At 38.8% G+C, this 20,691-nt stretch overlaps 2 protein-coding genes across 2 annotated transcripts in view; one reads left to right on the forward strand and one right to left on the reverse strand.

Annotated features, from left to right (window-relative positions):
- The window catches only part of KCNIP1 (potassium voltage-gated channel interacting protein 1), a 295,252-nt gene that overhangs the window by 265,349 nt on the left and 9,212 nt on the right, over positions 1 to 20,691 (reverse strand). The window lies entirely within an intron of this gene.
- KCNMB1 (potassium calcium-activated channel subfamily M regulatory beta subunit 1) lies at positions 426 to 2,808 on the forward strand. The gene is made up of 3 exons (XM_065734495.1): positions 426 to 602; positions 1,683 to 1,878; positions 2,478 to 2,808. Exons 1-3 carry the CDS (start codon positions 466 to 468, stop codon positions 2,745 to 2,747), a joined length of 603 nt encoding a protein of 200 aa, XP_065590567.1. The 5' UTR covers positions 426 to 465; the 3' UTR covers positions 2,748 to 2,808.

The following is a 20,691-nucleotide window of genomic DNA, read 5'->3' on the forward strand; positions in this document are numbered from 1 at the left end:
CACACATCTCAACTATTAAATTTAAAATTAGTTCAATTCTTTTGAAATAAAATAATAATAAAAAACAAAAAGATGAAATTCGGGCTAACCCTGAAGGCAGAATAGAAAAAGGATTCTACATTGGGTGGATTTTCCCTTCATGCAGCCTCTACCAATATACAACACAGAACACATCTTACTACAGACCAGAAGCAACATCAAATAGATCAAATTAAGACTGAAGACAATCAAGCTGTTCAAACTCTCTCAGATCATAACGATCATTTCCAACCCCAGCCTTCCCTCCTTCCTTCCTTCACCTATCACTTTATTAAGTAGTATACAGTTTCTGCAAGAACAGGATATTTCAGAAACTATTTGACTGCAATGCCAATAGCCGATCCTAATCATAATTGCCTCTTTCTTTGTTTAAGAACAAAATCAAAACAGGATCAGAGAGATTCAAGATTTCATAACCTCTAAATCATGTTGGCAAAAAAGCTGGTGACTGCACAGAAGAGAGGAGAGACAAGGGCCCTGTGTCTGGGACTGGGAATGGTTGCGTGCTCCATGATGATGTACTTCTTTATTGGGATTACAATTGTGCCGTTCTACACAAAAAGGTAGTAAACCATTTGATTATGGATACAAGGCTGTTTCTTTTCTGCTGTCCTCGAATACAGTTATTAAAACAGAGTCAGAATATGTTCATTATTCAGTGTACTAACATGAGTGTTATGTTCTTGAAGAGCTCACAAGAATGGAAGATAGAAAAGAGTGAGCCATTAAACAAGGCATTCACAGGTAAGCACAAGAAAGAGGGCTACGACCATCCTCAGGGCTATACCAGAGTATACTGAAAAATACTTACTATGAAATCATATAAAGTAAAAACTGGTCATGCTTATCAAAGCTTGATAATGGAAAGTTAAGTCTTTCATAAATGTAACAAAACAAACAAACAAAAAAGAGCAACTAAAAACACCCAAACTTGTCAGACATAGAGGCTTATAAGAGAAGTCATAGTAAATTTGTTCAGCCAAGCAGACATGTTGCCTCCAGATCAGCCATCATGAGAAATGCCTTCAGCAGCCCAATGTACCACAACAAATTCTGCAGAATTCACTGAATGCCAATAAAGTTACAATTACTCACATTTTTATTTCATTTCCCAAGTTCTGCCTCTACACAGAAAACCAATTTGAAAAAAAAAAGAAAAAAAGAAAAAAGAGTGTAGTAAAACTAAGTGTTCCCTGGCACTTGAGCAGCTCATTTTTTCCATCCTTGAAGATTTTGACAGAAAAAGTACATTCACTATTTCATTCTTCTTTCTAGCAGCACCTTTATGCCCAAAAGTTGCTCAGAAACCTCAAGGCTTATATATTGGCATGTATCAACAAAAAGAGAACTACTGCCAGACTTCAGCTATCTTAAATGATAACACTGTAGTTGACAACATTCAGTAATGGATTTAGAAAAGCTCTTTAGAGCCATGCTCTGAGATTTGAAAAATATTAGAAGAAAAATTTGTTTCTTAAGAGTTGGAGGAGAGGGCAGAGCTCACTGCATTGGTGATGAGCAGCCCTGAGCTCTGCCTGGGCTAACTCACCTCTGGCACCCAGAGATGGACCTCCAATGTATAATAACTCAAAACAGATGCCACAAAGGTATTTAAAAGCAAAACCTTTTGTTCGGTTTTGTAGTGTTTGGACAACAGAAACCATGTGCAAGGTCCTCAAAGCCAGCATCAAGGACAAAGCCCTCTGCCCAAACAGTGAAGGCTCAGAGGATGAGGATAGCTTTCACTACCCTTGCCTACAGGTGTGGGTTAATCTGACAGCCTCAGGACAAGAGGTCATGTTGTATCACACTGAAGATACTCTGGAAAGAAATCCAAAGGTATGTGGAGCACTTCCATTCTCCCTGCTGATATCCAGCACCTCTGATTCATTGGGAGCAGTAAAAGCAGGGGACACAGCTTTGCAGACAAGCAGCACAGCATGAGGAGGAGTTGTTCAGCTCTCACACGCTGATGTCCACGCTTAGGCCAAGGAGCACTTAAAATATTTCACAAGATACAGGGGTTTAGATTGTTTCTTTAAACATTACATCAAACATTATGTTAATACTTATTAAGCAGTCGTACCAACTGACCATAAATATTTAACACATATGAATATTTAAACGTATGCAAGTCTCTGAGTTGAAGACAAATGGTACTGTAACATTAAAATGACAGTCCCAATAGGAGGAGTTTCATTCTGAACATATTAATGGTTTCCAACAACATTACCCCATCCTGTAAGTCTGCAAATTTAGGGCATACACGCACCAGCAGACAGCAGGGAAATTGGGCAAATGTCTTATGGACAGAGGCAGACCAAGCCAAACCACAGCAGTTTTTGTCAGCACTAGCATGCTTGCTTTACTCAATGTTTTACAACAAATCCTGCATTACAGCATCTGTTATAACAAGTCATTTCAATTTCTCATTCCAGTGCTCGTATGTCCCAGGCAACTCAGAGAACTCCAAAGAAGTGAAAGCACGAATAGAAACAATTGCAAACAATTTCAAAAAGTATCAGACTTTCCCATGCTACTATGACCCAGGAGGAATGCAGACCAATGTCATTTTAAGCAGGCTTTATCCCCCCAAAGGTCTCCTCTTCACTTTCCTTTGGCCTACGCTCATGTTTACCGGCGGATGTCTGATTATTGTCCTGGTGAAGATCAGCCAGTATGTTTCTGTTCTTTCTGCTCGGCAGTAGAAAGTAAATATCCAGCAAAGACTCTTGCTACATATTAAAGTGCCTTCTTTCTGTCTTGGCATTTTGTGACTTGTCAATAGACCAGGAGCAGGCTTTCTAGATAAACTGAGTGCTCCCTGCTGATGCATGCTAACAGAAAGATGTTTTATGCTGAAGATAGTTTGTTCCTATCAAGACTCTTAGTAATGTTCTGAGGCACATACATAGGTAAATTTATCTTCTGTTCTCTGAAAATAACCCCAAACTAATTTCCGTGTTGCTACCAGACACAGGAAGAACATAAGCTGCATCCTGCATGCTATATTTGACTGGCTCTTGGGACACAACTAACACAAGTTTGTGCATCATTCACAATGGACTGGTTTATGAACCAGTCAGGAGCTGCCAATCATAAGGAAATTTTAGGGCATAGATAGAAATTTAAATTAACTTTTTTTTACAACTAAAGTTTAATAAATGTGACGCAATTCTCTGTTAAAAAAGTCTGATAGATTACACTGTTATATGCATTTTCCAACATTATTAATGGAACAGTAACAGTTTGCTTTTCATTACAGTCAGAAAATCAAAATCGGACCAGGGTAGTAAAAATTAGTTATTAACATCAGGAATGCTCATTGAACATGTAGAAACTGGATGGTTATCAGAAATCACTACAGAGAAATAGACTGTTTTAAAATCCAGACATTGGAAAGGTGTGAGAGAATGGGAGGGGCTGTAACATCTACTGTAGGAGGAAAAGTTATTTCCACAAGAAGAAAAGCATTTACACCTTCACACAACACTTTGGTGAAGTGCATCTGAAGCAGTGCGTATGTACAATTCTGACCTTTCTCATTCAGGAAAGTGGAACTGCAGCTGACATAGGTAGGGGTGTTCTGGATGACCAAAAGCATTTGTGGATGAGATGGGAAGGGGATGAGATACTGTTTTTTCAGTTTATCCAAAGCTGAGGCAAAAAGTATGGTAACTGCATGAAAATATATGGTTATCTGACAGGGATACAGCTGAAGCTAGTGTGCTTTACTGGTACAAAATGAAGCAGACAAGCTGTAAACAGGTTCCTTTTGAGCATTACCCCTAAATTCCTTTCAGCAGCTGAAATATCTCCCATTTGCAAGCTTGAATTCACTCATGACTAGACTACACTTGGACAGTGTGCCAAGTAAGCCAATCAAGTAAGCCCCTGCCAGCTTGTCTGCCAGCCCAGGTGAAGGTTAGGTGCTGCTCTTCACTGCAGTGGCCCCCATCCCCCTCATATCCCACACAGTCCAGGTGATACTCTGGGATACTCAGGAGTCAGTAACTTGCCTCAGAAGAGCAGATGCTTCTAATCTCAGTGAGCTCAGAGGCCAACAAGAAGGCACAGAGCTTGTGCTGCAGATCACAGCTCAACTTCCTGACACCAGCTCAGGAAACCATCCATCCCTCCTTCTCACCTCCCTGTTCATGCTTATCCCTGACATCAGGAGCTGAAAATTTATTCAGAACACTTCCAGATTTACCTCTACCAAAAATAGATAATTACATGAAAACTGTTATTTCCCTCCAATATGTACACATTGCAAGTACATGAAAAGATATCTTACACAAATATCACAACTTCTTCCTCCAGTGAAGTAACATTTTCAATTTGGGTAGGAGATATTCTGAGAGAAAACAGCTAGCACAGGGAAAGACACGCATACACGAACTGTAAAGTGCATTATTTTGTACTCTTTGCAAATTCATATTAAAGGGAGGAGGGGAAGGAAGGGGGCTTCAAATGCAAGAAGTCAAAAGTACTTTTGTAGAAAATAAACAAAATGTATAGGTATAACAGATGCCTGTTCTTATCTTAAAGATAATATACTGTCCATTAAGCATAGTTCTGCTAAATGAGAAACTGCTGTAAGTGCTTTTTCCTTGTCACATTCTTTTAAAGTAGAAAGATTGTTTTTAGCTGCATGACAGGTTACTGAAATACTCTTGTAACTTCTTGTAAGCAACTTCCTATTTATTACCTGTCTGCTGAATTTTAGCTCACTGAAGAGTAAGACTCTTCATGCTGCACTAGCTTCCTACAGCAGCACGCAAGGAAGATATCTATATAGTCCACAGGTTTTTGTTTTAACGTAATTGGACCATACTGTCAAGTCTAGACTAAACTTGAACTTTAATGTTTAATCTTGGAAAAACAGCATTTAAGAATTGCTGTTCCTCCAATATTCTGCAGAACATATTGCATGAGAAGTGCTTCAATACAAGCTCCAACCATGGTCTAAAGGCACAGGCCAATAGATCTGCCTCTGTTCCTATAACACACATATATACACACCATCTCACCTCCTCAAAAGGCCCTGCCTCCCTTTGTGTTCTCCAGCTTAGCTTACAATGGATGCTTACAGTACATCTGAACCACCGCAGTAGTGTTCTTCCTTCTTTCACTGTTCCTAAACAATTCTGTATTACAAGGTAATTTGAGAACATCAGAAACAATACAAACTCTGAAAGTTTGCTAAACATTACATAGCATGTGATGGATCAAGCAAAGTAGCCCAGAAATGCTTCCCTGTAGGATTACTTATGAACAGATTTGTTTAGCAGACACATTCCTATAATCACAAAGTAATGAAGCAAGTAAAACTAAAATACCCAATACACTTCCAGGAAACAGTGACCGTTTATATTTGCCTCATATATGCCTTAGTACAGATAGCTGTGTGCAATTCACAACTGCACAATGGAAGTACAACAAAAGAAGCCATTAGGGAAAGAACAAGTAAAGTATCAGAAATAAGATGCCTCCAGAGGAAAACATGGAGATTCCTGATCAGGAAATGACTACTGATCTGGTTCCAGTCAGGTGCACACAGCTCTTTCTCGCAGCACAAAGAATGACTACTGTGCGTACTGGAACACTAGGACTGCTGCCAGAGGAAGAGAAGTGGCAGCACAAGCACCTGGAGGTGCAATTCATACCTAGATCTGACTACAAAATGGCCACAAAAGTGCCTTCATTAGCACTGATAGCTACATCACGATAACATTCCAAAGCCAACTGGAACATGAAATGAACTCCGGAAAATAAGAGTGGATTGTAGATCCTGATAAATAATTTACTTGTGCAGGCTGTTTCTATTTCCATATGAACAACACTGCTTTCCTGCAACTATCACACAACCTATTTTCCACATGCTGGATATTGACTATTGGGAACAGTTTTTCTTGTTGATGTCAAACAAGGCTTGGATGTGGCAATTCTACTGTAGGAAGACAAAAAAATAATAATCCAGCATTATTCTCAAGAAAACTAGCATTTCTCCTGAGGAAAATAAGAATTAAAAAAAAAAATCACAAAAAATGAAGCGCATCCCAGAAACAAGATAGTTTTCTGGATAAAGGTGGATTCAGCATTGATCAGCTTTCAAAAAGATCACCTTGTCCTACCTATGAAAGTCAGCAGCCACGGCAGCTTTAGGGGAACTGAAGGGATGCTGAACCATTACAAAGTCATCCATCTGTTATTCACGTCAGTCACCTACATAAAATACAGCAGGCACAATCTGGCTGCCTCCAACAATGTTTGTTTAAGTATGCTGCTAACTGGTTCTATTTCTACTGCCTGATACTCAAAGCAGCAGTAGGACAGTTAACACTGAGAAGATTGGGGTCTCTAAGGATTCCCTGCTCACTGCATATAGAGTTGCACATGGCAGTGAGACACCTTCCAGCCTAGCAACTGCTGCCATGTTCTCGGTAGTATTTTTTATTTATTTATTTTTATTTTAAATAATGAAATAAGGAAAAATAAAAGCAGCACCAATTTGTGGCCTTAGAAGCCGTGCAAAACAATCACTGTATTTCACTTCGAGCTGTTTCAGTGTCAGAAAAACAGCCCCTATGGTTAACCAGATAACTCCACATACAGGAGATTAAAAAACTGGCAAGATTTTAACTGAGTAACAAATGATGGTAAGCTTTGCTTTGAGGCATTTCTTTTTGTTCACAATGAAAGTGTTGGTAGGTGGCAGAAAGGTGCACCTGGCTTTGCCAGCTCCTCTGCAGGAAACAAGCTTAATACACAACCACGAAGCTCTTCTCAGTCAGAAGACACAACTGGCAATCATCTCAAGGGCACAAAGGGGACAGCAGCAGAGCTATAAAGCAAAATGCAGTTTTCTTTTTACCCCCCCCCCAACATAATTGCAAACTGTAAAAATGCTATGAAAGCACATCACATAGGAACTGTTTATTGGTGGTAGTGTTTAGTTCTTCTGGAGCAAGGTCTGTTTTACTGTGCCTCTGTAATGTATAATGGAGAGCTGTAACAGTATATGTTTTTCTCCTAGTTAACTTCAGTTCTCCACACTCTGAAGAACATTAGCAGAAAAAAACTAAAAAAGCAGAAATCTGATAGAGAGGGGACTACAACCACATCCAGCAGTCAGGGAAACTGATTAAAGAAAGCAGTTACTTATTGCCACACTCTTCTAGAAGAAATAGCAACGGAAAAACTCTTGTCAAAGTTGAAGGACTGACAGTCTGCTCTCACACAGCTTTCTAAAAATAACTACACATCTCTTACATAAATACAAGTAGTCTCATTACACCCAACACTTCTTTCCTAGAAGTGTCATAACAGTTGCAGAGACATTAAGCTGTCATATGGGTAAAAACATTCACATGCTGCTATGCCCAAACCAGCACAGGTACGTTCCCTTTTCTCTCTGATCACCTATCTCCATCTACAATAAAACCAAAGACCTCAAGTTTTATTCCTATACCTTTCACAGGAAAGCAAAGAAATACTTTTCCAAGAAGTGGGTGCTAAAGAACTAAAAGCTGTAAAACAGCTGTGTTACAAGTAAAAAAACATATCTTAGTATTATTTCATATAAAAAAAATTCATATATAAAATTAGTTTTACTTAAATAATTACTATTACATTTTTTGTCCTTATAAATGTATATATAGATAGACCAGAACAGGAAGGTCCAGAAGGACTGAGCACACTGACAGTAACACAGATCACTGGTCACTTAATTTTACTTGCTGAAACAGCCTTTGAGAGAAGCACAGAACGCTGCCCAAACCATACATCAATAATAAAAAAAAACCACTTATAAAGCTATGAAATGAGAATCAGCCAAATGGATTTTGATCATCTTATCTCCAGAGGAACATAAATAAATACATTTCTATGGAGTAAGGTGGCTCAAATTTGCAAAAGAGGAATCATGAGTGTCTTCTTTCAAGTCCCTCAGTGCATCATGTACATGGAGTGGCTATTGGAGCCTGAACTGAAGCTATGGAGGAAAGCTATAGTACATCTGCCTGCTCCTACAGAACCCCCCTTCAATTCTGAGGTTCTTCCCATGTGAACTGCTCTCTAGGCTGGCTGTCGTCACGTCTCAGTACGCATAAAATCATATGCAGAGAACTCCTCAGCTCAAATCTTGTCTGTCTTCTTCTCTACATGAACTTTATTATGGTACAGTTTTAGAATTCCATCAACAAGAAATATGAACGCAGCTGAACAGACAAAAATAACAGCAGGACATCTGTAATTTCTCACAGGGCAAAGAAGAGAAACATTAGCTTGATGAACCATAGTTTAAGTTAACATGCTATTTTTAAAAGTGTCTACGCAATTTGGATGTCCTTTAAAAATTTTATATTCACCCTTTTGTTTCTGGAGATGATCATACCTCTGGGATACAAGATGAAACAGGCACTAGATAGGAACACCCTGCTTCAAAATACAAGGAAAGCCAATTATTTCCATAAGGAATATCATAGTTAAAAAAAAACACACCGAAAACTGAGTCTTTCAATTACCCTTGGTGGACTGTCAGATGTAAGACAAATAAAGGAGTACAAATGCAAATGAATTTGACACTCTCATAGCTTAAAAGTTCCAAAACTCTTTGAAGTGTTTTTACTAAGAAGTACAAAACACAGGGCGACAGCTGCAGAAACCACAAAGGCACACCAAAGTCTGCTCCATTGTGCCCACAGGTTACAACAGGGTAGGTTTCCAGTTTCATCTAAAGTTAAGAGAATGCAGTGGGGCAGGGGGAATATCTTATGCTGTCAGAAAAAGTGTTAGTCAGCCTTTGAGAAGACTGTTTTTCCTTTTTTAGTTACTGATGTTTCTTCTCCTCCATAGCCACTCAAATAGTTCTTCAAGCCTCACTATCAGATGGGAGATAATTCATTGCTTTCCTGACTGAATTTAGTGGAGCGATGAGATAGCACCAACAAATAAAACTTCTGAAGACATTAAAATAAGTTACAATCAAACAAATTTCCTGAACTTGAATACCTCATCATTCACTCTTCAAAAGTGTCATGTTAGTAAGGAGCCTTGCCACTCTATAAACCCACTGAAGTACTTCCCCACATCTCCAGAAAATAACTCACATTTCTTTCCATCCTATAAAGCTGTAGCACGACTGCGCTTCAGGGTGTTTACCACAGCAAAACAACACTGCCAGGATCTCTCAGATAAACACTCAGTAAAAGCTTAAGAACCAAATTATAGAAGGTGGCCGTATTCCCCTAGAACTGCCATCCTATGGGATACCGGAGCATTTCCCAGATGGATACAACCCTTCCAGTGTGTGCTACTGTCTCTGTGATAAGAGCAGGACCTCTTGACTTTGGCCTCAGTGAAGAAATGTGTATTAGAAGAGAGATGAGGAAAGTGAGGTAAGTGACTTTTTGACTCTGACATGAGCCATGTACATAAGTGACTCAAAGCTGCCTCTCTACATGCAGCTTTCTGAAGCATCAGTTCAGGAAAAGCCATCCCCTTCTTCACCACAGTGAAGAGGAAGAATAGTGTCAACTGTGTGCTGTTACTACTGATTTCAGCAGAAGCATCAGGGGTATGACTGATTCATTGCTGCTACATACAGCTGCAGCTTCAGGCCAGGGCTGCTGAAGGACACCTCATTTTTACCTTAGGTCAAGCAGGCACTGACTGCAGGTGACCGAATTCCAGACCACCACATCCACCTCTCGGAAGTCACGCATCAAATTGCATTCAGCAAAATCACAAAAAAACTATCTGGTATTTTTAATCGCTATAACGTTAGATGCTTTGCCAGGGTATATCTAAATACACAGCAGGTAACTAACGATAGAGAATGCAAGGCAAATTACAGAAGCATACACAGATTCCACTGCATAGGCATGGCAGAAAAAAGCTGAGAACTAGATTTAAAGCAATGGGTCAAAAGCAGTTGGGATAACATCACAATGGTAGTCTCATACGTGAGAGTTAATGCAAGAGGTAAAGGTAATGCAGCACCCACAGTAATATACTGCCATCTCAGAGCACTTCTCAAACAGATGGAAAAAAGTACTGCATAAGGGATGTTTGATTGTGCCAGCTTTAAAAAAAAAAAAATCAACATAACTCCACTGCTATTAACAGGTGAGGGTTTTATGAAAGGACAAGTTTGGAACATTTCAAACAAGTCTTACTGCTGCTGGATTATGGAAACCCTTCAAGCACATTAAATAAACAATGGGTCGCATAACAGACACGTGCTGGAACAGAGCAGCAGGTGATTATCCAGCTCTGCTGTTGGATCTGAGGGGAGCACTGTGCGCCCTGCGACAAGGATTCAAGCTGAAGGTGGGCTGCAAGCTGGCTGCCTTACACATGGTAGGATCCAGTTCAGAGTGCATGGCTGTCAGCATGGGGCACCTCATAAAGCACAGCTCTCATAGTCCCCACTTATTTGAAATAAACTCCTAATAACTAAGGAGCGCCTTCCAGGATGTCTGATGCCCAGCTGGTTCTTCACTGGAAAGCAAGATTTTTTATTATTTTATTCTCAAATATTCAAATTAAAAAAATAAATAAATAAAGTATTTTTCCAAGACAGCTACTAACATGCTTGTTCCATTATTTTAGTCTGAAAACTAGCACTACTTAAATGCCCTTTTTAAAGAGTTTACCTAGATGGAAATGCAGCAAGTCATTCATCTAGCTGACATTCAAAGTCTCTCATACAATGTCGAGACCCTGCATGTTATAGAGGCTTAAAATATGAAAACTCAGTGCAAAGATAGCTCAAAAAAAAAAAAAAAAAGGCAAATTGATGGCACTTCCTGATCTCAAATAAATGTACAGTAATATATTTACACACATTATGATTGGGAAAAAAAAAAGTTTCTTAGGACAACAATGAATTTAAAACAAGAAAAAAAATCAGATTAATATAATTATTTTGCCCATCTTTTCAATCTGGCTTAATTCCATACCTAAAGCAGGCACTGGCATCTGATTCAGAAATCCAAATCCAGAAATCAAGAATTTTGGTGACTATCACAAAATAATTCCAAGCTTTAAAAAAAATATATGTTTTTTTTTCTTTCAGGATTCAAGAGCAAAGCAACTAAAGCCAACATAGAATAAATTCTATAAAACCATTCTCATGCCAATTCTGCAGCTGAAAGAAATGTAATTGTTTACAGGGAACCAGAAGCACCCAGTGGTCTGTGTCTGCATATTTCCGAGGATATGATATGCTACCAAAGCTACTGCCTATTCAAGTTGCTACAGCAAAGTCACTGTGCTTCCTTCCAAGCCCATGAGTAACTGCACACTCACACCCCATAGCAGAAAGCATGCAAGAGAATGAGAACAGCTCAAAAACAGAACAAGCTGTACTTTGCTGGAAGTAGCACAGTTTAATGTGAAAACAAACAAACAAGCAAAAAAATACAATAAACCAACCACCACCAATAACCCCACTAATAAACAGCTAGAAATATTCCACACACCTCTCCAGATGGTCTGCATAACCACTGACAAGCCAACTATTTTTTTTAATCAGAAATTCCAACTATATGATGATGCACTCTTAAGTTTGCCTATAAAACATTAGATACAGTATTCATAAAAAAACAGCTCACTAATCAAGAGGTACTGCATTTACTGTTTCCAGCATCCCCACCAGGGAAATGTGGCTAATGAAAGTACAAGTGGGTTTTAATTTTCAAAGTTCCCTTCCCTCTGCACCACGTTATAGATACAATAATTGCCTCTCCTTGATTTCCCTCATTCTCTACCCATTCTCAGACATACATTCTAATATATACTCCTTCACAGTAGTTTTTATCAGGCAATAAAACTCAATTGAGACTGATAATTTTTTTTTAAGTCATTGTTCCCACCTTGCTTCTCTTTCTCATGGCAATCCATTGCATGAAACAACCAGTCACAATTACCTGGTTTTTGAAAGCTAAAGGAAACCTTGCTTTAGCCATTACTTCAGCCCTACACTGCTCAGTGTTTATCATCCTTGTCTGCTGTCTCTCTCATTTCCAGCATATTTTTAGAATCTTTTATTGCCATCTCTTAAGTCCCTTGCTAGATGTAATAACTCGTTTTGCACCTTGGCCTTTCTGATTTTATCCCTACGTGCTTCCACTATTTCATCTGTATTAGACTCTCACGGCGCTTATCTTCCCATACCGTCACGATCATCACCTGCCCTTTCCAGCAGCAATCAGCCTTCTTCTATCTTCTTCCCAGGAGACTCTACAGATCAGCTTCACAGACCTGCTAAAATCTCTTTCTGAAACCCTCTGTTCCATCAGGCTACTGCTTCCCTTTCTCCATGTACGACCGTGATCCCTGTCATTTCACAAGTGTCACCGACTAAAACCTTTTTTCCTCAATTCATCCTGAAATTATGCAGTTCTGAATAGAGAAAAGACAATTAATTCAGTTTATTAATATATCTTTTAACTTTTTTTTCACCTGTGCTTAGGGCCATCCAGCATACCATAATACTTAATCACCACATAGCTGACAGATATAACTATAAACAAGCTATTTATTGCCTTTAATCTTCTTATGAACAATACCTCTATTGACTTTTGTTGACAATGAAATGGGAGGGAAAAATTAGAAAACATAAAAGCTCATCTTACCAGGAGATAAAAGGAGCTACAAACACTGCAACACAGCAAAAGGAACTCTGAGGGGTAAACAACACATCGCAGTGTAAATCTGTTTTCATGCTAAGAAAGAAATAACAGCCTGCTCAGCTGATGGCTCAGGACTGCTCTGCAGTCTGATTCAAAAACCTCAAGAACCAGCGAGTGTGTAACTAAGACAAATTTTTGACTCCCTTGCCTCCAAGCGTAACAATAAATACAAGAAGTTCATGTTTGAATACGGCAGAACCGTGTTTAAATATTGCCAGTAGCAACCCTCCATCATAAAAACATATTTCTACAGATTACAGTCCACACACACCCACCTCCCAAACCCCTCTGCACTCCTCACTGTGCAGCCGTAAGCAAGAAGGAAAACAGTTTCTCTTGGAAGTTCCAAGAGTGCTGTAACACAGATTTGATTTAAATACTAATTCACTCTCTAATACCATTAAAAATATAAATGTGGCTGAAAAGATAACAAGAATGAAGGCCAAGTTTTTATTAGAGATTGGAGAGCACTGTCTGTATATCAATACTTCTTTAATCATGAAAATGGTGGGACTTCTCTTTTCTGTTTATGCGCTGCTTTAGCCGAAATAAATGGGAGTCTTGTCTTTCCTAGGCAGGGATGTAGCACTGGGGCTATCTATTCCTCTGCACTTAGTTTCTTCTTCCTCCTCCAATTTATCTTTCTCTTCTGCAGGGTTTGTTTTTACACTGATCTCTTGGTCCATTCTTCACTTACTGGAGATTTATTTTCTCTTTTCAATGACTTCACTCCTGCATAACTTCTTTCATAAAGATATTCAGCATATAAACTCCAAAGGAAAATGTCTGTAATGCCACTTAATAGTAGGCTGAAAACAACACTTAAACAAAGCACATAAGCAGAAAAAACCTAAGAGGTGTTTGTGTTTCACATGACCATTCTTTGCAGAACTTTGTAGATATTTATCACTTACAAGTCTACTCCAGTTTTCCTTCTCTGACCCATTATTCTTAATTAAAAATCATTCTTCATTACTTCATTATAAGAGACATCAATCTAAAGTCTAACTTGGAAAATGTTATTTCAAAATCAAGTAAAAAAGTAGTTCCTATTGTGTATAATTCAGAGAATGAGAAATAAAAGTGTTTTTACAGCTGCTAACCACACAGCATTGCTCTAAGAAGATGCCCCCCTGCTTCAGTTCACTTTTGAATACAGCACTACCGACTTCCGGTGAAGAACTCCTCTCATTCTGAACTCAATAGGACGAGGAGTCAACCCTGTGTCAGACAACCAAACCACCTTCCTGCCATGCTATTCAGATCACTTCTTTGGCAACCCTGGTCATTTCCCTCACTCTCTCACCCAAGATATGGAACACAGAACTACTGTACCCACTCCAATGACACTAACCAACCCACTCAATTAAAATGCACATTCGATTTAAGTAAATCTTAACACTTGTCATTAATCATAACCATTTCCACAATATACCTCAACTTCCATCTCTAATTCTTTCCGCATTATTGTTGCGGTGTTATTTGAAACATGACAGACATTTGTACATGGATTTAAATCTTTAGTGCAACACATCTTCTGACAACATTTATCGATCAAGATCACTGAAACCAAGAAATATTCTAAGTTACACCATTGGCACAAAGAGGCAACATGCAACATGAAAAAAATAAACAAACTACTACACCAACTTTACTTTTCTAAGCAAATAGTTGATATACTTTATGTCTGGGTAAAAAAAAATAGGATCAACTTCATAATTCAAACATTAACAACTCTATTGTCTATTTTTACATCTCATTAAACTCTCAGATATCCTACTGGTACCTCACTCAAAAAAATCAAAGCTACTCCAAGAACAATCAACTGCTTTAACACTTTGCAACTTGTACTTCTTAAATGCTGCAGATAGCTACTGTTTGATTGTATGCTGCTGGGTGATCAAGAGGGCTTGACCTGAGAGTGAATTCTTATCTAATCCAAAGACAGGATTTAGCGAGTTAACACTCAAACAGACTGCTGAGGGATGAAAACAATCCTTGAAATGCTAAAACTATCTCAACAGTTTCAAAGGAACCTTCCCCAAAATACCTACAGGCCTGATCCCTGGCCTCTGATGGTCGTGTCAGTGTTACAGCTAATCCAACCTCTCCGAGAGCGGACAGATCCAGGTCACTAATCTTCCTCTGTGAGCAGTGTTCCCTTAGATCCAGATGCAGGCTCTCACCTTGGCACTGGGAGCAGGCACACATAACAGCAGTATTTTCATTATTGAGTAGGTAAGAAAATGAACAGTTTGCTTTCAGCACAGATACTGAACCTAAATAATGCCCCTAAAAACTAGGTTAATATTTTCCACAGAAGTCCTGCTTTCAGAAGGAACACTGCCTCTCATTCTACGGCAGAATGAGTAGGGGAGCGAGGACCTATGTGTCCCTTCCTCCCAGCACGCATACATTGCCAAAAACGCAATTAGTTAAAATGAGCGGAAAACATAATTTATTATTAATCAAATAGATTACTAGAAAAAAAGTAATTTAATTGATCAAGCCCTGTAGAAGGCTGGAGCAAAGGTTTCATTCAGACATCAGTCAGCTGCCTTCATCAAAGGCTGCACTCAAGCAGAACGTTATCTGTTAGATAAACACACACCGCTTCACAAAGCCCAGTAATAACGAGGGAGCCACCAGCCTCCATTTGTCAAATCAGCTCCTGCTGGCTGGCATCTTGCACAGTTTAGTATTTAATTCATTCTGAAAAGCAGCGTGTAATAAGCTATCCTGACATGTATTTATTGGGTGCTCTTCCCAGCACAAGTGCTGTTAAATTGCCTCCTGCACATCAAACTTTCACCATCAGTATTTTCAAATGGCACAGACTCGAGTCTTCAGCTCTGAAAGTGAATACAATCTGTCCTGAGCCCTGGAGCTGCCAGGCTGTTAGAAAAGCAGGGTCTTTGTATAAAACACAGTGCCAATAGTAAGTTAGCCAGTAATGCTGCCTTCCCATATACCCAGCAGGCACTATTACAGAAGCAGTAGATAGGTTTTCATTAAAATTAGTGAGGATACTAGTGTGTTTACACGACTTACATTTTGGATGAGTGAAGATGGTCTAAAAAGATTATTTCCAAGTGTAATGAATTTGATAAAAATATCATTAACTGTTTTTCCCCTTGATTTCATTAGTCATCCAAATCTTCTTGCTGCAACAGAGCCCCATGCAGAGACCAAGAGGTCCCCTATTGGAAAGATTAGCATAATATGCTAACAAAAACCTACACTGAGAAAGAGATGCTTCATACTTAGCACAAAAGTTCTGAACCCTCAGTCTTAGAGTTATGACTCAATAGCAAGACTGACAGGCCTCAGGTCTCGAAGACCAGCATGCTATTCTACTCTTCTGCAGTCTCTAGAGAAGCATGCAGTGCTGGAGGTAGAAACCTCCAGTGCAGCAATTTGAAATGGCATTATTAACATTATAAAGGCACTTTATAACCTTGCTTTGGTCTTTTGGTCCTAAAGTTACTTTGATCTGAAAAAGACAATAAGGTGGTACTGTGTGGATTAATAGGAGAATCAGAGAACTAATGGGGTTGGATGGGACCTCTGGAGATCATCTAGTCCAAGCCCCCTGCCAAAGCAGCTCCCTACACCAGGTGGCATCCCAGCAGGAAGAACCATAGAAGAATAAAACAAAACTGTAAAGTAACTTGCAAAACGTAATGGTGAAAGCAGAACTCTAAAAGGTCTGACTCTGAAACCATCAGAGAGAGCACAGAGTTTTCCTTCAGCGCCAAATCAGTTTCTCTCCTCATCTTATAGGACAGCTTGTGGGGAGAAGGTTCTCACTGAATGATCTACGTAAGTTCTCTGCAGTTGGACATCCTGAGCAAACAGAGCTCTTCTTAGCTAATCTTCCTTCCAAAAGCCATCCTGTGCTCCCTACTCTGCGTGACTCCAATGAGGGTAGTCTAAGGTGGAAGGGGAATGGGGTCAGAACTTGCACATCTCTTCCTTGGCAGATTTAAAATAAAGTCATTTGCTGGACATTAAGAACAAAATTAAAACCAACTGATGCTCATTACAATTAAGCATTGTCTCTCCTGCCAAGATGCATGAGACAGATTTTTCTGTAAAGCCTTCTTACCAAATGAAGTCTATGCAGGAGTACAGTGGCATTAATACAAAACAATTAAAATGAATGTCTCTAGCAGACAGTTTTCTTGGCTTTCTCCCACTGTACTGAAATTCAACAAGAAGTAAGGGCAAAAAGTTAACAAGCTAATAAACTTAGGGAGAAAAAACATGATATGAAATTTAAGTTCCAAGTAAAAGATGAGGCTTTGCCATTTTATACTCAAGCATGGGGAACAACAAGCAAGTTAAATTCTTGTTCATGTTTTACCTGAAAGGGAAATAGTAACAACGACAATTCTGTACACAGAGAACTTGAAACTAGGTATAAATGGCAGCCATTACTTAATTACTCCTGGGTCATTTCCATTCAAGTGTAGACACTGACACCTAAGCTATCCATTTCCCTTGCCTTCTTCTTCAACATCTCTATCTATTTTACGATTTTAACAACATGAGCATCTCACACAACTGTAACATTAATACAGAAAATGAAAAGCTGAACAGAAATACAGTATTTTCAGTGTGATAACACAATGCAGCTTACATCCTGCATTTTCAAAGGGCAGGTTTTACTCTCATTAGAGAAAAAGTCAACTTAAATTTCTGCACAGAAAACAGAAGCTCAAAGCACTAGGTTTCCATGCAGAAAGGGAAGCTGATTTGAGCTGAAAAACAGTTTTTACACAAAATTTCGAAAGAGAAAAGAAAAATATGCTTACCTTAATAGTTGTTCAGTAGGGCTCCTAAATCAGCTGGAAGCAATTCTGTTGCCTGCTGGCCTATAGAAACTGCATTTACTTCCTGAACATGTATCAACAAACTTATTTCCAGTGGATAAAATCCCTACTTAGAAGTGCCACACAGAATTTAATTTGGCCTGAGCCGATTTTTATTTATCATCTTCCCCCCCTTTCTTTTTTCAAGAAGCACATAATGAAGCCCTGTGATCTCTGTAATGCATTGTTTAATATTTGTGTAGCACTGTAGCAGGGAAAAGATGTGTATTAGTAAAGTTGCACCATGACAACTGCTCGCAATTAATATTTCTTTGTCTTCCCTGTGCCTTTTCAAGCTCACAGTCCTTCTTCCTTCTATGTCACTTAATTCTTTAATTTCTGATCTTGCAGTCACTAGAGCATCCCCCATCAGTTGTAGCACATATGACTCAGCCAGTATATCTACATTAGCAGGCTGTATCAATAGCAGCTTTGTTGAAGCTACTGTTCTAAAACATGCCTAAGTAGGTTCAGTGTATGTCATCTTCCAAACTTGTTTAACTACTTAGATAAGTCAATGAGACTTGCTCTGACAGAAGTCAATATTTGCAAAGAAGGAAGTATTTTGTTACTGGACTCCGTTATATTATTGCAGTAGTAGAACTCAATTCAGCTTAATTCTCTAAATTTAGAGCTCTGCATTAATGCCAACCAGTGTGAAATAAAAGGGTTTTTAATGTCAGTTCAGTACTGAGAGGATGTTTTAGAGCCACATAGAATATTCTAATTCTTAAGCGTTCCATCCAGCAGCCAAATGAGCCATAAGGCCATATATCTTTTTCAGTTCTCGTTTATGGTAGCACTTTTAGAATTCAAGGCCAGAATCTGAAATCTCAGACCATCGCTTTCTTTCATGCTCTTACACCAAAAACTACTGCAAGTGAACTCTGATTTTGCTTCTTTGTTTACACAATGAGGCATTCCTATGGCAACATTAACAAGTTGAATTCCATCTAGAGAGCTTAATTCCTGAAGAAGAATGGATTGGATTCCAAGAACTATTTGTGTATATATACTCCTAGTTTAATTTGCTTAGAATTTATGTAACTGACAACTATTCAGTACTTTATATATGCACTGATGCTATACCCAAGTATTTGTTGTCAAGAGGTTACTATCAACATTTGTCACAGAAAGAATGCTAATGTAATATTTAACCTTTTAGAAGCATATTTTTATTAAGTAGGACTTTGTTTAGTCAGATGGACATCCTATATAGATAGAGGATGAAAGTTGGAACTACATTTCAGCACTACTGCAGCTTTGCAAAATGACCTCAGTGGACACTGCTAAGATTCTCACTGCAGCTAACAGTAAGAAAACCCACGGAGAACTTAATTTACACAGCACCAAAAAAGTATATAAAAGTTGCAGACATTACAATTGAAGTTACAGTCCAATTTAGAACCAAAAAAACTAGTTCTGTGTTTTAGCTTGGTTCTTAAACAAAACCATTAACAGAAAGAACTATAACAACATCACATAGCCTCCTTCTGAAATTCACTTTCACCTGATTTTTCACTTCACCAAAACACAGACTTAGGTGAAAAACAGTTGGTTTGATGGAAGAGGGGAGCTGGAGTTCCCAGTAGTTCAGTAGAGACATCATACTTTATCAAGTTATTCATCCCAAACAACTCGTGGTGGAGAGATGTGAGAAATACATAAGACACTAAATTGTGTAAGAACAAGAGAAGTTCTGCCTTTTAAAGGGTGTCAGAAGTGAACTGATGTTTAGGGTCCTCGGTCAAGTTGCTGATCACAGCAACCACTTACAGACCTTGTTGCCATACTGCAATACTTACTGTTACCTGAAGTGTTAACAGAGACATTTTTTCCTCTAGAAAACAAAGACTTTATTACAAAACCAACAAAATCCTAAAATCCTACATATGAATTAACAAACAGCTCACCCAGCAGGAATGCTGTTTTCTGCAGCTCCTCATTGGGCTTCTGGGACTATTTTTAGCTACTTAGGAATATCTGAACTAATCCAGACGGTCACAAATTTGCCACAAGAAAATCCCTTGCGTTTTTGAAGTGCAATTCAACAGTTCATTTCATCTTAGGAAACACTAACTTACTCCAGACAGCAATGCTCAACATCTCCAGTGAACTTGTTTTTTGAAACTATGCTAAGCTTTAATTTATTTTCCTCACTGATAATGCTTCACCAAATTCTTCAGGGGCATGAAGTGCACAAATGATGGCCATATTACCACACAAACATAGAATCATAGAACCCTTAGAGTTGGAAGGGACCTTTAAAAGGTCACCTAGTCCATCTCCCCTGCTATGAACAGGGATATCCACATCTAAACCAGGTTGTCCAGAGCCTGGTCCAGCCTGGCCTTGAATGTCTACCGGGATGGAGCATCTACTAGCTCGTATTTTTTGTTATTTTGATTTTGGAGGTGGGTGTGTTGGCACACGTACCATAGAATTACTTGATCCCTCAGTGCATGCAGAAGGACAGAAATTTCAGTCAAACAGAAGTTAGACTGTACCATAGTCAGATTCATAGCAATCTAGAAACTCCCCTGAAAAATCTGATTCCCTTTTACCCTAATATATTTCAGAAACAGCCACAATTCAGTCATATCAAATTAGTTACCTAAAGAGAGACAAGTTTCTCAAACGTTGCCTGACAAATATCCCTTAGGCTATATCACAATGGAAGAGTGCTATTAAAAAACTTTCACGGAACAAAGACTTAAAAAAATAAAAAATAAAAAATTACATTGTCCTTTTCTCAAAGGTGAACCAAGGGTTCTCACAGTATGTGGCAAATAGATAAACACTTAAGCACATTACACTCTTTCTGAAATAGCATTTCTAAAGTCTCCCACTCAGAAACGCTGATAGTAGTTTTTCTTCTCTAGTGGGACATCACGTATCCAAAAAAAAGGTCAAATCTTGAAATACTGAACAGAGCTGTGTCACTTCATGCACGTGCTGGAAATCAGACCACAGCATTTCAAGCTCAGAACCCCAAGCATGACAGATCAATGCTCCACATCTTGCTGCTCCCAGACAGAAGGAAAATGGCCTCCAGTAACCACCTACACATCTACAGA

This window comes from Cyrtonyx montezumae, unplaced genomic scaffold (assembly GCF_038088225.1).
Source record: "Cyrtonyx montezumae isolate F1298 unplaced genomic scaffold, pur_monq_1.0 scaffold_18, whole genome shotgun sequence".
Taxonomy (NCBI): Eukaryota; Metazoa; Chordata; class Aves; order Galliformes; family Odontophoridae; genus Cyrtonyx; species Cyrtonyx montezumae.